Here is a 15,205-nt window from a genome sequence, read left to right as displayed (position 1 = left end):
GCCAGGGGGATGACGTGGGCCGGGGGTCGATGGCGGGACAGGCGAGAACGAGGTACGGTGAGGAGATTAGCGGCATCGGGGGGTCGCGTAACTAGTCTCCCGTGTCTCACTCCCAGCTCCTCCCGGGACTCGTTCAGAGACCAGCTTTCATTCATTCATTTATTCATTCGTTACTAACAATAATAATCATGGTATTTATTAAGCGCTTACTATGTGCCAAGCACTGTTCTAAGCTCTGGGGTAGATACAAGCTTATCAGGTTGTCCCACGTGGCGCTCACACATTTAATCCCCATTTTTACAGATGACGTAACTGAGGCACAGAGAAGTTAAGAGACTTGCCCAAGGTCACACAGCAGACAAGTGGCGGAGCGGGATTAGAACCCACGTCCTCTGACTCCCAAACCCGGGCTCTTTCCACTAAACCACGCTGCTTCTCTACAATCTCTGCCCACCAATCACCTAGACTCGCTCCCTTTGCTCTTTCCCCCCTTCCCCGCGCCAAAGCACTTATGTATATATCACTAATTCTATTTATTTATATTGATGCCTGTTTACTTGTTTTGATGGCTGTCTTCCTCCCCTCCACCCCCACCCCGCCCCCTACTGTAAACCAGGTTTGGGCAGCGATTCTCTCTCTTTATTACTGATTTGTACTTTCCAAGCGCTTAGTACAGTGCTCTGCACACAGTAAGCGCTCAATAAATAATGATAAATAAATGAATAGAAGGGGGGCCGGTCTAGGTGCCAGTTGGTCCCGGGCCTGACGGCCACCCACCCCCACCCCCACCCCGTCACAGGTTGTCTACGGTGCTGTACGACTCAGGGATGGCCGAGGGAGAAGAAAAGGTCGAAGATCAACTGGCCTTCTCTCTCTCTCTCTCTCCCTCCCTCCCCCGCCCCCGCCGCCCCGGTCCCCGCTCTACCGCCCCCTCCCCAGACTCCGCTCGTCTCGCGGGCGGCGGCCACCGCACCCTACCCTTCCCGTCCGTCTTCTCTTCGGAACTCCGGGCTCTTGCTTGCCCCCGCCCACCCCGAGGACAGAAATAAAATCGATTTGTGCAGGAAATCGGGGGAAAGAGGTTTCAATTGACCTTTGAAGGGGTTTTAATTTGCTTTATTTGCTGCAGAGTGGCTCCATCTGAAAAGACCACGGAGACAGCTTTTGTCCGCTAATGCATTAGCGGCCAGACAACTCCGACACAGCGCTCGAAGACCCCTGCAGAATCGCTTCCCTGGCCCTCTCCCAGCCTCCATACGCCCAGAGATCCCCCTCCCTAGCCCCTGACAACAGGGGCATGGTGAACCGATAGACTTAGATACCGGGGTGGGTGGAGGGGGCAAGCAGCACCCGCCCTCCTCATCCTCTCCTTCCTCTCAGAGTCGCAGCTGAGGCCCACGGGACCAGACCTGATCAGATCGGATCCTCCCGCCCGAGGGTCCCGGGCTTCTCCGCTGTAAACCCCGCAGCTTCCCACCCTTCACTGGGCAGCCTCGACTCCTACAACGGCTATGGGAGCAAGGTGGAGCCCAAGGTTGGAGCGGCTGGGGCCTGGGTGAGAATTCCGCTTCATCTTGAGTCAGTCTCTCAATGGCTCTAGGCCTCGATTTCCGCCCGCAGTGAGAATCTCGCTCACCGGGCTGGTTTGCTGTTTGGAGTCCACCCGGACCACTCTGCTCCAGCTCTTCCCTCTACTTCCTCTAACCCCCTCTGCTCTCCCTGTTAATAATAATAATAATGGTATTTGTTAAGCGCTTACAATGTGCTAAGCACTTTTCTAAGCGCTGGGGGAGATACAAGGTTATCAGGTTGTCCCAGGTGGGGCTCACAGTCTTAATCCCCATTTTACAGATGAGGTAACTGAGACACAGAGAAGTTAAGTGACTTGTTCAAAGTCACCCAGCTGACAAGTGGCGGAGTCGGGATTAGAACCCAAGACCTCTGACTCCCAAGCCCGTGCTCTTTACTCTAAGCCATGCTGCTACTCATGACTTCTCACTAAGCCATGCTGTTTCTCCCTCACTCCCTGTGCTACCATTCATTAAATCGCATCACTGCTTAGAACAGTGCTTGGCACATAGTAAACGCTTAACAAATACCATTATTATTATTTATTCAATCGTATTTATTAAGCGGTTACTGTAGGCAGAGCACTGTGCTAAATTGGGAAAGTCCAATACAGCCATAAGGAGTGACAATCTCCGCCCACAATGAGCTCACAATCTAGAGCCGTTATACCCCCTGCCCCCTCTTGCTTTCCTTGTTCCCGCAGCTCCGGCCGGTCCCCGTGCTTCGCTGCTTCCTCGATTCCCGCTACCCTGCCTGATCCGCGGTCCCCCCTCGTTGCGCTGCAGCCTCTGTTCCCACTGCTTTTTTTTTATGATGGCATTTGTTTTATGATGGTATTTGTTAAGCGCTTACTATGTGCCAAGCTCTATTCTAAGCGGTGGGGTAGATACAAGGTAATTATGTTGTCCCAAGTGGGGCTCACAGTCTTAATCCTCATTTTATAGATGAGGTAACTGAGGCACAGAGAAGTTAAGTGATTTGCCCAGAGTCACACAGCTGTTAAGTGGCGGATCCAGTGTTAGAATCCGCAGCATGATTCCCCGCTATCCTTCCCAAGACTGTAAGCCCCATGTGGGATGGAGACTGGGCCCCACCTGATTATCTTGTATCTATCCCAGCGCTTACTACAGTGCTCGGTACACAGTAAGCACTTAACAGATATTCTCCTCCCCCACCACTCAGGAGCTCTGAACACTTAGGCTCCTGATATAGACCCTGAGCAGAGTAGGCCTAATACAGCGTTCTGCAAACAGAAGGTGCCCCAAACAGCGCTGGACTAGCAGAGCTCTTGGTACAGTAGAGAAGCAGCAAGGCCTAGAGCACGGGCCTGAGTGACAGAAGGACCTACGTTCCAATCTCGGCTCTGCCACTTGTCTGCTGTGTGACCTTGGGCAAGTCACTTCACTTCTCTGTGCTTCAGTGACCTCATCTGTAAAATGGGGATGAAGACTGTGAGTCCCATGTGGGACAGGGACTGTGTCCAACCTGATTACCTTGTATCTACCCCACCTCTTAGAACAGTGCTTCACGCACAGTAAGCGCTTAACACACATTTACTATTATTATTATTATTATTATTATTATTATTCATCAGTCGTATTTATTGAGCGCTTACTATGTGCAGAGCACTGTACTAAGCGCTTGGGAAGTACAAATTGGCAACATAACATTATTATTGTTGTTGTTGTTGTTGTAGGCACCGGTTCAGTGCCCTCGCTATAACCCAGCAGGCCCCCGGTGATGGTACAGATGATGGTGCAGTGGACAGAATTCAGGTCTGAAAGTCAGAAGGTCATGGGTTCTAATCCCGGCTCCACCATTTGTCTGTTATGTGACCTTGGGCAAGTTATTTAACTTCTCTGTGCTTCAATTACTTCATCTGTGAAAAATAGGGATTAAGAGTGGGAGCCCGGTGTAGGACAGGGACTGTGTCCAACCTGATTAACTTGTAACTGCTCCCGCGCTTAGAACAGTGCTTGGCACATAGTAAGTGCATAACAGGTATTATTATTATGATGGTGCGGTCGCGGGTGGCCCCACCTCCATCCTGGCACACATTCACACTCACACATCGGATGTCTGCCTGCCTCGGCCTCTCGGCTCCTGCAGGGAACAGCTTCCCTCCTACATCCTCCTTTCCCTCCGTCTTCCCTCCCCTCCCTCCCCTCCCTCCTCTGTTCTATTCCCGGCCCTGTGATAGGATCAGGGGATAAAAGGCGAGCCGCTCCGCAATCCGGCCTCTCCCTACAGACTGGGCCGGGGCTGGTGGACCGGGGCTGGAGGACCGGGACTGGGCCCAGGCTGGGCCGAGCCAGCCCTCCTAGGAGGTAGGGTCCTGGGGCCGCCGCGGTCTTGGGGCGATTGAAGCCAGGGCGAGGAGAAGGAGAGAAGAAAACGGGTGGGGCGGCTGGCCGGCCGGGTCCTACCGTGTCCTACCGTGTGGTTCTGTGACCTACTCCAGCTTCTTTGGTCCTCAGAGTCCAGCCTGCCTGCCTTCTCTCCCTCTCTTTTCTCCATTTCTCCCGCCTGCCGCCACCACTCCACCTCAGTAACTCCCCCTCCACGGTTTGGTTGGCTGGCAAATTTTTTTGAGGGGGGAGGGTCCTTGGGTTTTCTCGCTCCCAGATTCATCGCAGCCTCATCTAGAGAAGGAGGGTGTGGGTATCAGGACTAAACTCGTTATGGGAAGGGAATGTGTCTATTTATTATTATATTGTTCTCTCCCAAGGGCTTAGTACAGTGCCCTGCACAAAGAAAGCGCTCAATAAATACGACTGACTGCCGGACTTCGTGGCGGCTTCGGGTCCTGTCCTCCCAACTCCGCGCCCCCGTCGCAGGCAGGTATGCAGTAAGCAGACAGGAGAGGAGGCTGGATCCCGGGGCCTGACTTCTTTTAGTCCTACCGCTTGATTTCTCCCCCGCCACACCCCAACACCCGAGTTGTTCAGCTCCTCATTCCCCGTTCTTGGTCAGTCTCCCTTCCAAAGTCCTGGGCAGGACTGAGCGCCATCGGCCTGGGCTGATCCCCGATAAGAGCTAAAGGGAGCCCAGGCCCGCGAGGCCTGCGCGGGCTGGGGCGAGGATGCACTCGGAGTTTCCCATGATCGTCCCCGCCCGGCCCCCGAGGGTCCCGCTACTCCCGCTGCTCCTGTTGCTCGGCGGGGCGGCTCGGACGGGGAGCGGAACCTCCCCGCGGGCGCAGGGCAGGGCCCGGTGCGGGGAGTACAGCAGTCAGATGCTGCCGGACGGCCGGTGCCGGCTCTCGGCCACGCTGCCCGCACTGGACCAGCAGCGCTGCCCGGACGTGTTCCGCTACACGGACGAGGTGTCCTACTGGTTGCACGAGAACGAGGAGCGCAAGCAGCAGGCTCTGGAGCTGCGCGAGCTTCTGTCCGAGCTGCAGGAGGAGCTGCGCAGTCACCGACACCGGCTCAAGGTCCTGGAGCTGCAGGTGAGGGGCGCGGGACAGGGGCGGGGGGACTCCCGCCCTGCGGAGGTGACGAGCGGCAGGGGAGGGGGGTCGAGGCTCGCGACCTGGGCGGGCGGGAGGGCTTGGAAGAAGGGCCTCTCTGATGGGGGTGGGGGCTTCCCGAGTTGCGGGGGTGGGGGGTGCTCGGGAGCAGAAGCAGCGTGGTTTAATGGTTAGAGCACGGGCCTGAGTGTCAGAAGGACCTGCCGGCTCTGCCACTTGTCTGCTGTGTGACGTTGGGAAAGTCACTTCACTTCTCGGGGTCTCAGTTACCTCATCTGCAAAATGGGGATTAAGAGTGGGAGTCCCATGTGGGGCAAGGACTGTGTCCAACCTGCTTAACTTGTATCTACCCCAGCGCTTAGGACAGTGCTTGGCATATAGTAAGCGCTTAACAAGTACTATTATTATTATTATTATTATGAGAGGCCTAGAGGGGCGGCAGAGGGGAGAGGACGGAGTTGGTCCCGCCCGATCTGCTCTGGGTCTGTAATCGTGGGCTGGGGGCGGGGCCAGGCTTAGTCTCCCTCCCAGTCCTCACGGTTTCTGTTCTGGCCCGATCTCAACCCCCGCTAGGCCGTATACTCCTAGCGGTCAAGGAGCAGATCCACCAACTCTGTTGTATCGTACTCTCCCAAGCGCTTAGGATAGTTGTCTACCCACAGTAAGCGCTCAATATATACCACCGACTGACCCCCCGCCCCAGCCCCCCTCGTCCGTGGGCCAGCGGACAAAGGCCTCTTCTCCTGCATGCTTGCCGGATCGGCGGAGTCGAAGGCCAGAGCCCCCAGGTCGAGCAGAACTGTTCCCGAGGGAGCTGTGCGGGGCCTGCGGGGACCAATCAATCAATCAATCAATCGTATTTATTGAACGCTGACTGACGCCAGAAAAGACCCTCCCCGGACCCGGGCCCTGACTCCGGCCCCCCAGTCCCAGCCCCGGCTCAGAGACCCAAAGCCGGAGAAGCAGCGTGGCTCAGTGGAAAGAGCCCGGGCTTTGGAGTCAGACGTCTTGGGTTCGAATCCCGGCTCCGCCACATGTCTGCTGTGTGACCTTGGGCAAGTCACTTAACTTCTCTGAGCCTCAGTTACCTCATCTGTAAAATGGGGATTGACTGTGAGCCCCACGTGGGACAACCTGATCACGTTGTATCCCCCCCAGCGCTTAGAACAGTGCTTTGCATTGACCTCATTCGCTCCCACGGCTTCAACTATCATCTCTACGCTGATGACACCCAGATCTACATCTCTGCCCCTGCTCTCTCCCCCTCCCTCCAGGCTCGCATCTCCTCCTGCCTTCAGGACATCTCCATCTGGATGTCCGCCCGCCACCTAAAGCTCAACATGTCGAAGACTGAGCTCCTTGTCTTCCCTCCCAAACCTTGTCCTCTCCCTGACTTTCCCATCTCTGTTGACGGCACTACCATCCTTCCCGTCTTACAAGCCCGCAACCTTGGTGTCATCCTCGACTCCGCTCTCTCATTCACCCATCACATCCAAGCCGTCACCAAAACCTGCCGGTCTCAGCTCCGCAACATTGCCAAGATCCGCCCTTTCCTCTCCATCCAAACCGCTACCCTGCTCATTCAAGCTCTCATCCTATCCCGTCTGGACTACTGCACTAGCCTTCTCTCTGATCTCCCATCCTCGTGTCTCTCTCCACTTCAATCCATACTTCATGCTGCTGCCCGGATTATCTTTGTCCAGAAACGCTCTGGACATATTACTCCCCTCCTCAAAAACCTCCAATGGCTACCGATCAATCTGCGCATCAGGCAGAAACTCCTCACCCTGGGCTTCAAGGCTGTCCATCACCTCGCCCCCTCCTATCTCACCTCCCTTCTCTCCTTCTACTGCCCAGCCCGCACCCTCCGCTCCTCCACCACTAATCTCCTCACCGTACCTCGCTCTCGCCTGTCCCGCCATCGACCCCCGGCCCACGTCATCCCCCGGGCCTGGAATGCCCTCCCTCTGCCCATCCGCCAAGCTAGCTCTCTTCCTCCCTTCAAGGCCCTGCTGAGAGCTCACCTCCTCCAGGAGGCCTTCCCAGACTGAGCCCCTTCTTTCCTCTCCCCCTCGTCCCCCTCTCCATCCCCCCGTTTTACCTCCTTCCCTTCCCCACAGCACCTGTATATATGTATATATGGTTGTACATATTTATTACTCTATTTATTTATTTATTTTACTTGTACATTTCTATCCTACTTATTTTATTTTGTTGGTATGTTTGGTTCTGTTCTCTGTCTCCCCCTTTTAGACTGTGAGCCCACTGTTGGGTAGGGACTGTCTCTATGTGATGCCAATTTGTACTTCCCAATCGCTTAGTACAGTGCTCTGCACATAGTAAGCGCTCAATAAATACGATTGATTGATTGATTGATTGATTTGCACACAGTAAGCGCTTAACAAATGCCACCATCATTATTATTAACGTAGGCTCGGGAGCCACCTAGTGGACAAATCCGGGAGCGGAGCTCGGTTCTCCGAGGCTTCCAGCAGGCGGGGCCCAATCCGGGCAGGGCGGGCGGCCCTAGAGACTCTGTGTTCATTCATTCATTCATTCAATCGTATTTATTGAGCGCTTACTGTGTGCAGAGCAGTGTCCTAAGCGCTTGGGAAGTACAAATTGGCGACCTATAGAGACGGTCCCTACCCGACAACGGGCTCACAGTCTACAAGGGGGAGACAGACAACAAAACAAAACTTGTGGACAAGTGTCAAGTCATCAGAACAAAAAGAAATAAAGCTAGATGCACCTCATCGACAAAATAAATGGCATAGTAAATATGTACAAGTAAAATAAATAGAGCAATAAATCTGTACAAACGTATATGCAGGTGCTGTGGGGAGGGGAAGGAGGTAGGGTGCGGGGGATGGGGAGGAGGAGAGGAAAAGGGGGCTCAGGATAGATTATTCACTCATTCAATCATATTTATTGACCACTTACTGGGTTCCCAACTCTGTACTAAGCGCTTGGGAGAGCACAATACAATAAGCAGACACATTCCCTGCCCTCAATGACCTCTTTCACCACCCACACACCCAATCATCCTCACAGGTCATAATAATAATAATAATAATAATAATGATGATGATGGCATTTGTTAAGCGCTTACTTTGTGCAAAGCACTGTTCTAAGCGCTGGGGAGGATAAAAGGTGATCAGTTTGTCCCACGGGGGGTTCACAGTCTTAATCCCCATTTTACAGATGAGGTAACTGAGGTGTGTGTGTGTCTGTGTGTGTGTGTAGTGGGTGCAGGGATCCTGGGGTGGGGGTGCCTTTTCCAGATGCTCCCCGTGCCATGTGTGTCAACCCCGACGCTCTGGAGCACGAGGAGAGAAGCAGCGGCAGCGCGACGCTGGAGTGGTGGGTGCAGGAGCTGGAGGGAGGCTTGGAGGAGGCAGCCGCCCTGCAGTGCCTCCAGGCCTCCTTCCTCCAGTACCTGGGGTCCCAGCTGGGAAACCTCTCCCACCCGGGCCCCCGCGCTGCACGAGGAACCCTTCTGCCCCGGTAAGGACAGTCACACCCAGCCCCCTGGAAGGAGTCTGTTCCTCCTGTTTCCCCTCTTCTCTAACCTTGCAGGCCCCACGGCAGTGGGCCGAGACCCCCCTGCCCCCCGTCCCATGACCTTCCTCAATCACTAGTCTTTTCTGAGTGCCCCTGCGTGACGAGCCCCGTACTGAACGCTGGGGAAAAATGACAGATTCCCTGTTTTCAAGCAACTCACAACCTAATATGGGGAGGGCAGAGGGAAGATAGACAGACAGATACACACACACAATCCATTTACCCACACTTGGAGGAGGAGGGGAGAACCTACGCTCTCCTTGTTGGATTTCACTGTCAGCAGCGCCATTTTGTGTAGGAAGGACAAGGGCAATCCAAGTATATTGGTGGAACGTGTCCAAAAAACCATTCGTAACTACTCTCCTTCCACCCCAGCGGAATGCGCGTCCATCTACATGAGCGGTGGCCGAAAGACGGGTGTCTACAGTGTCTGGCCCTCGCCGGGAGGGCAGCCCATCACTGTCCTCTGTGAGATGGACACTGAAGGTAAGAGGGTCCCCTCACTCACACGCTTGTCTCTACAGCAGAAGTGAAGCATTCGCTAACACGAATAACACCACTGGGCCCGGGATAATGCTAAACCGATCTGGAGTTTCAGCAGTGGGCAGCGCTCATGGGGGGGTCTATTTGGTCCTTAGCCGGCAGGCCCAGCCCCTCACCCTCATCCCCATCCCCACAGGTGGTGGCTGGACAGTGATCCAGCGGCGGCAGAACGGGTCTGTGAACTTCAGCCGGACTTGGGGCGAGTACCGGGACGGCTTTGGGAGTCCACAGCATGAGTTCTGGCTCGGAAACCACCACATTCACCGGCTGACCAGCCGTGACCACTACGTGCTCCGCATCAACCTGGAAGATTGGGACGGCCAGCACAAACACGCTTTCTACCAGTGCTTCAGGTGGGCCTGGCCCCAGGGACCTGTTCCAGCCCGCCTGTCTGCCTCTCCCAGCCCCCAGACCTCCCTCTCCAGCAGGAAGGTCCGAAGGCAGCATTGTGTCCAGCCCCGGGCAAATGAGCCACCGGCCACCCTCCCCCCTTCCTGCCCTCTTCTCCCTCTCTCCTCCTCCCTCCTTCTCTCTTCTCCCTTTCCCCACCTCCTCTCGGCTTTTCCACCCCTTATGGAGCCAGACCCATGGGCCTGAGGTGGGGCCATGCTGACCCTTTAAAAGAAAAGGGGAGAGGGTGGCTGTGTTCGGCTGTGGGACCGACCCAGGAGTCCAGAGCTCCTAGCTGCCCGGTCGGTCTCCCCAGCATCGAGGATGAGGCCAACGACTTCCGCTTGCACGTGGCCGGCTTTAGCGGCACCATCCAGGATGCGTTGGCCTGGTACCATGACAAACGTGGTTTCAGCACGCCTGGCTCAGGCAGCCTCTGTGCCGACCTCGCCCGCGGTGGCTGGTGGTATCACCGATGCTTCTTCTCCAACCTGAACGGCGTCTACTACAAGGTGGGCCAGCGCGGGGGTAGGGGCTCAAAGGGCCTGACCCCAGCCCCTGCCCTGGCCCCACGGGGACCAGGTGAGAGGCCTGCAGGGGTTAGCTCCCCAACCAACACCCTGGCATGAAATGGGCCATTCTTGGAGACGGGCCCAGGTCCAGAACACACCCATATGACTGAGGATGCAGTCAAATACAGAAGCAAAGTGGTCTAGTAGATAGAGCACTGGCCTGGGAGTCCGAAGGACCTTGAATCTGATCCCAGCTCTGCCACTTGTCTGTTGTGTGACCTCGGGCAAGTCACTTCACTTCTCTGGAGCCTTAGTTACCTCATCTGTAAAATGGGGACTAAGACTGTGAGCCCTATGTGGTACAGGGACTGTGTCCAACTTGATTAGCTTGCATCTACCCCAGGACTTAGTACAGTGCCTGGCTTGTAGTAAGTGCATAACAAATACCATAAAAAAGAGAAAAGGATATCCAGTTTGGTCTGGCCCTGTCAGGCCTGCCCTGGGGGCCTGATCGTAGGTCACTTGGATGGGGACACAATAATAATGATGGTATTTGTTAAGCACTTAGTATATGCCAGGCACTGTACTAAGCACTGGGATGGATACAAGCAAATCAAGTTGGACACAGTCCTGTCCTCTGGGGTTTTACAGTCTCAATTCCCATTTTACAGAAGAGGTAACTGAAACACAGAGAAGCAAAGTGACTTACCCAAGGTCACATGGCAGGCAAGTGGCAGAGCTGGAGTTAGAACCCCTGACCTTCTGATTCCCAGGCCCAGGCTCTATCCACTACACCATGCCACTTCTCATAATAATAACTGTGGCACTTATTAAGCACTTACTATGTGCCAGGCAATGTTCTAAGCGCTAGGGTAAATGCTAGATAATCAGATTGGACACAGTCCCTGTCCTACATGGGGCTCACAGTCTTAATCCCCATTGTACAGATTAGGGAACTGAGGCCCAGAGAAGTGAAGTGACTTGCCCAATGTCATACAGCAGACAAGTGGCGGAGCTGGGATTAGAACCCAGGTCCTGTCTCCCAGGCCCGGGCTCTATCTGCTAGGCCACTTGAGGACCCTAGCGTTTCTGCACCCCTTCCCCATGTAGAGGCCTAGCAGCCCCAGATCACCCCTGCTCCCCCCCGTCTGGCCCCTGTCTGGCCCCCAGGCTTACTGCCTCCCTGTGCATTCAGGGCGGTCATTATACAGCTCAGAGCCAGGGAGGGCTGGGTCCTGACGGCATCGTGTGGTTCCCGTGGAAGAACACAGACTACTACTCCCTGAAGAAGACCACCATGATGATCCGGCCCCGGGCCTTCCGGCCTCACTTCTCCCTGTGACAGGGCCCCAGTTCCATCCCCGACTCCAGGCTTCAGACCCCAACCTCAGCCCTCCGCTTCCAGCCTCAGACCTCAGCCCATAGCCTCAGCCACAGCGCTCAGCCTCCAGCTCTGGCCTCCGCCCTCAACCTTCAGCCTCAACTTCAGCCTCAGCTGTCAGCCCCAGGTCTGCTCCAGCCCCAGCCCCTGTCCCATTCTCAGTCCCTCAGCCCCCAGCCTCATCCCGGGCACCCCCCACCCCCCGTTGGATGTTGGCCGATGAGAACCAAGCTGGTCCAGGCCTTGGCCCAGAGCCTCCGTTCCTCTGGCTGACCCACATCCTCTCCTTGGACACTGCCCCACCAGGGTCCCTGGAGGGGCTGGATGGGGCAGCGCAGCAGTGTTGGCTCTGTGGCAAGGGCACCAGCACAATGGAGAATACCAGTGGGGGCAGAGCCAGTGACTCCTGGTGGAGCCAACAGGGACAGTACAGTAGAACTAGTGTACATGACCTCTGTCCTGGAAGAGTTTACAATCTAGCGGGGGAAACAGAAACAAAAATAACCTATAGTTCAGAGGAAGAAGGAAAGTGGATACTTGGGAGAGTGTTTCAGTATGGGGGTAGGCCAAAGTGCTATAGGAGGCTGTAAGTTCATAAGTGTGTGGTCGGCATAAAGTTCTGCGGGGGTCCCTGTGGTAGTAAATCTGGGTCAGGGGAGAAATGATCCAGGGAAGGCCTCCTGGAGGAGGTGGGTTTTGAGGTTAGGTGGAGCTGTGATCTGGTGGTTTTGAAGGGGAAGAATGTGAACAAGAGGTCAAAGGTAGGAGAGATGAGATGGAGCTACTGTGAGCAATTTGGATTAAGAGAAGTAAAGTGTGTGAGCTGGGGCTTAATGAGAGAAGAGAGTGGTTAAGTAGGAGGGAGGGAGCTGACTGAGCCAGTGGTCAGGATGTGGCTGGCCAGGCTGACTGGACTCGGCTACCCACTCAGACCTCAGGGCAGAGTAGCAATTGTGTCTGCAAGGTGAGGCCCCACCCCTTCACCCTCCCATTGCCAGTGCTTTCTCAGCTTTTCTCCCTGGCTTTGGGCCTGCGGCCCCACTTTAAGCCAGTCAGTTTTCAGAAGGCAGAGTAGGTGGGCCTTGTGTATGTTTGGGGGTTGTGGGGAGGGGTTGGAGGCAGGAGGGAGGAACGGGGCAGTAGAGGGCTGGCTAGCTCTTGTTGAGAGTGGCAGAATGCCCACAGGGGGTACTGGTGATGCAGGGTGGATCCTATTCCCCTACTTGGCAGGTGACCTTCTGGCCTGCTGAAGCCCTACTTTGGGCCCGTTCCAATTGATTAATCAATCAATAGTAATTTTTGAGTACCTACTGAGTGCAGAGTACTGTACTAAGCACTCCTCCATCCTACTTTGACTGTGAACCCCTTGTGAGACAGAGTCTGTGTCCGACCTGCATATCTTATATCTACCCCAGAACTTAGTACAGTGATTTGCCCACAGTAAACACTGAACAAGTATCATAGTTATTAATAGGAGATGGCACAGTCTCCGACCCCATAGAACTTACAGTCTAATGGGCAAACTATAAATAAATAAATTTAATTTAATAAAATAATTGGGGAAGCTTAGCCCTGACTCGCCTCTATACTGTAAGCTAGTAGTGGGCAGAAAATTTGTCTGTTTATTGTTCTATTGTACTCTCCCAAACACTTAGTAAGTACTCTGCACACAGTAAGTGCTCAATAAAGACGATCTGTGGACTGACCTGTCTGGAGAATGGGGTGGGGATGGGCATGATGGGTAGTGCGGCTTGAGGTTGGGATGGGGCGATGGAGCCTGGAGCGGGGATGGGCCTGGGGGTAATGGGTGAGAAGGATGTCAGAGGCAAGATGTGGGCACCTCTGTCTGATGGGGCAGGGATGTGCACCCCTTTCGGTTCTGGGATTGGGCCTGGATGCAGGTGAGGGCAGGTTCGAGGGAGTCGGGGAGAGGGGTGATGCTCCTGGTTGTGATCTCCCCAACCTCCACCCGGCCTCTCCCTTCCCCAGGTTTCCTCCCATTTCCACATCCAAGGTCTCATCCTTCTCTGTTCTCTCTCAGTGACCTCCCTCCTGCTTTCAAAATCTACCCTCTTGACCTGCTCCTGTCACCCCACTGCTTCTCCACTTTCTAAAAACACTTACTCCCATTCTTCTTCACTCTCTGACTGCCATCTTCAATCACTCATTCTCGGTAGTTCTTTCCCCTCCGCCTTCGTCCATGGTCATGTCTCCCTTGGCCATGTCTCCCGACCCCATTGCACCATTCAGCTATTGTCCCCATCTGCCTCCTCCCGTTCCTGTCCAAATTCTTTGAACCGGTTGTTTATACCCACTGTCTCCACTTCTTTCCTCCAACTCTCTCCTCGATCCTCTTCAATCTGACTTCCATCCTCTCTACTCCACTGGAGCTACTCTCTTCAAGGATAGTAGTAATGATTCCTTCTTTGCCAAATCTAATGGACTTTGTCCTAATCATCCTCAACTTCTCAGTAGCTCTTGATTCTGTGGACCACCCCCTTCTCTTGGAAACACTTATTTAACCTCAGTTTTTCTCTAATAGCTCTCTTCTAGTTCTCCTCTAAGGTCTCTGGCCAATCCTTCTCAGGCTCTTTTGCAAGTTCTTCCATTGTTTCTTCCCCACTCCCTAACTGTGAATATACCTCAAAGCTGAGTTTTGAGTTCCACGTTCTGAAGCAGCATAGCCTAATGGATAGAGCATGTGCCTAGGAGTCAGAAGGACCTGGGTTCTAGTCCTGCTCTGCCACTTGTCGGCTGTGTGACCATGAGCAAGTCACTTAACTTCTCTGTGCCTCATTTATCTCATCGGTTAAATGGGAATTAAGACTTTGAGCCCTTTGTGGGACATGGGCTATTTTCAGTGGGCTGATTATCCTGTAACTATACCAGTGCTTAATACAGTGCCTGGCCCATAGTAAGTGCCTAACAAATACCATTAAAAAAACCCAAACACTTCATGCCAGGAATAATCTTTTCCTTCACATCCTCTCTCCTCATCTTCAAAACCCTCTGGAAATCACATCTACTTCAGAAGTTCTTCCCTGATTAATCCCTCATCTTCATGCCCTATGGATTCCCCTCAACTCACTTCAGCACTTCTATGTCACGTTAGATTTGGGTACTCACTACCCCTAATGTGTTTATATCTTTATATTCTGCGTCCTCCTAGCTGAAATTTAGTTTTTTTCTCTTTCCACTGCTAGACTGTTTGCATTTGTCTTCCAACTCTATGGAAGTTTCCTAAGTGCTGGGTTCTGCCGGAATCAATACCTCTACACTCACTAGTTGATTATGGAAGAGGTAGAGGATAGAGGAAGCAGACTTACTCCTCCAGCAGAGGGTGAAAAAGGGAACTCATTCTCACAGGGAGGTAAACAGCTGGAAACCCCAGCGGGTCCAGAGAGGTTTGGCTAAACCCACAGACGTGCCCATGCTGGATAACAAGGAAGAATCAGAGACAGAGTAGGGAGAGTGGAGGATGGACAGGGGAGAGTCTACGGCATTGAATGGTCAATGCTGGGTCCTGGGGAAGAGTCAGGGATGAATGGAGGAATCTGGGGTGTTGGATGATCCGTGCTGTGTCACTGGAGGGAGAGTCAGGGATAGTGAGGGAAGAGTCACTGATGCTGGATGGTCTGTGCTAGGTCACTGGGGGAGTCAGGGATGGAGAGAGGAGAGTCTGGTCCATGCTGGATCACTGGGGGAGAGTCAGAGATGGGGCGGGGGGAGGCGGGGGGTTGGATGATCTATCCTTAACCATGAGGGTGGGTGTCC

General features: G+C 54.1%; 1 protein-coding gene across 2 annotated transcripts; it reads left to right on the top strand.

Annotated features, from left to right (window-relative positions):
• Nucleotides 1-8,635: 8,635 nt before the first annotated feature.
• On the top strand, nucleotides 8,636-12,324 carry LOC119949528 (angiopoietin-related protein 7-like). Of its 2 annotated transcripts, none has more exons than XM_038771378.1 (4): nucleotides 8,636-9,091; nucleotides 9,285-9,501; nucleotides 9,855-10,050; nucleotides 11,246-12,324. In XM_038771378.1, the coding sequence occupies exons 1-4, from the start codon at nucleotides 9,001-9,003 to the stop codon at nucleotides 11,390-11,392; spliced, it is 651 nt and encodes a 216-aa protein (XP_038627306.1). In that variant the 5' UTR covers nucleotides 8,636-9,000; the 3' UTR covers nucleotides 11,393-12,324. The 2 variants fall into 2 exon arrangements, with proteins under 2 accessions (XP_038627306.1, XP_038627308.1); XM_038771380.1 differs by having other exon boundaries at nucleotides 9,855-10,120; nucleotides 11,246-11,365.
• The last annotated feature ends 2,881 nt before the right edge of the window (nucleotides 12,325-15,205 follow it).

Source organism: Tachyglossus aculeatus, chromosome X2 (assembly GCF_015852505.1).
Source record: "Tachyglossus aculeatus isolate mTacAcu1 chromosome X2, mTacAcu1.pri, whole genome shotgun sequence".
Taxonomy (NCBI): domain Eukaryota; kingdom Metazoa; phylum Chordata; class Mammalia; order Monotremata; family Tachyglossidae; genus Tachyglossus; species Tachyglossus aculeatus.
This window is presented reverse-complemented; position numbering and strand designations above follow the sequence as displayed.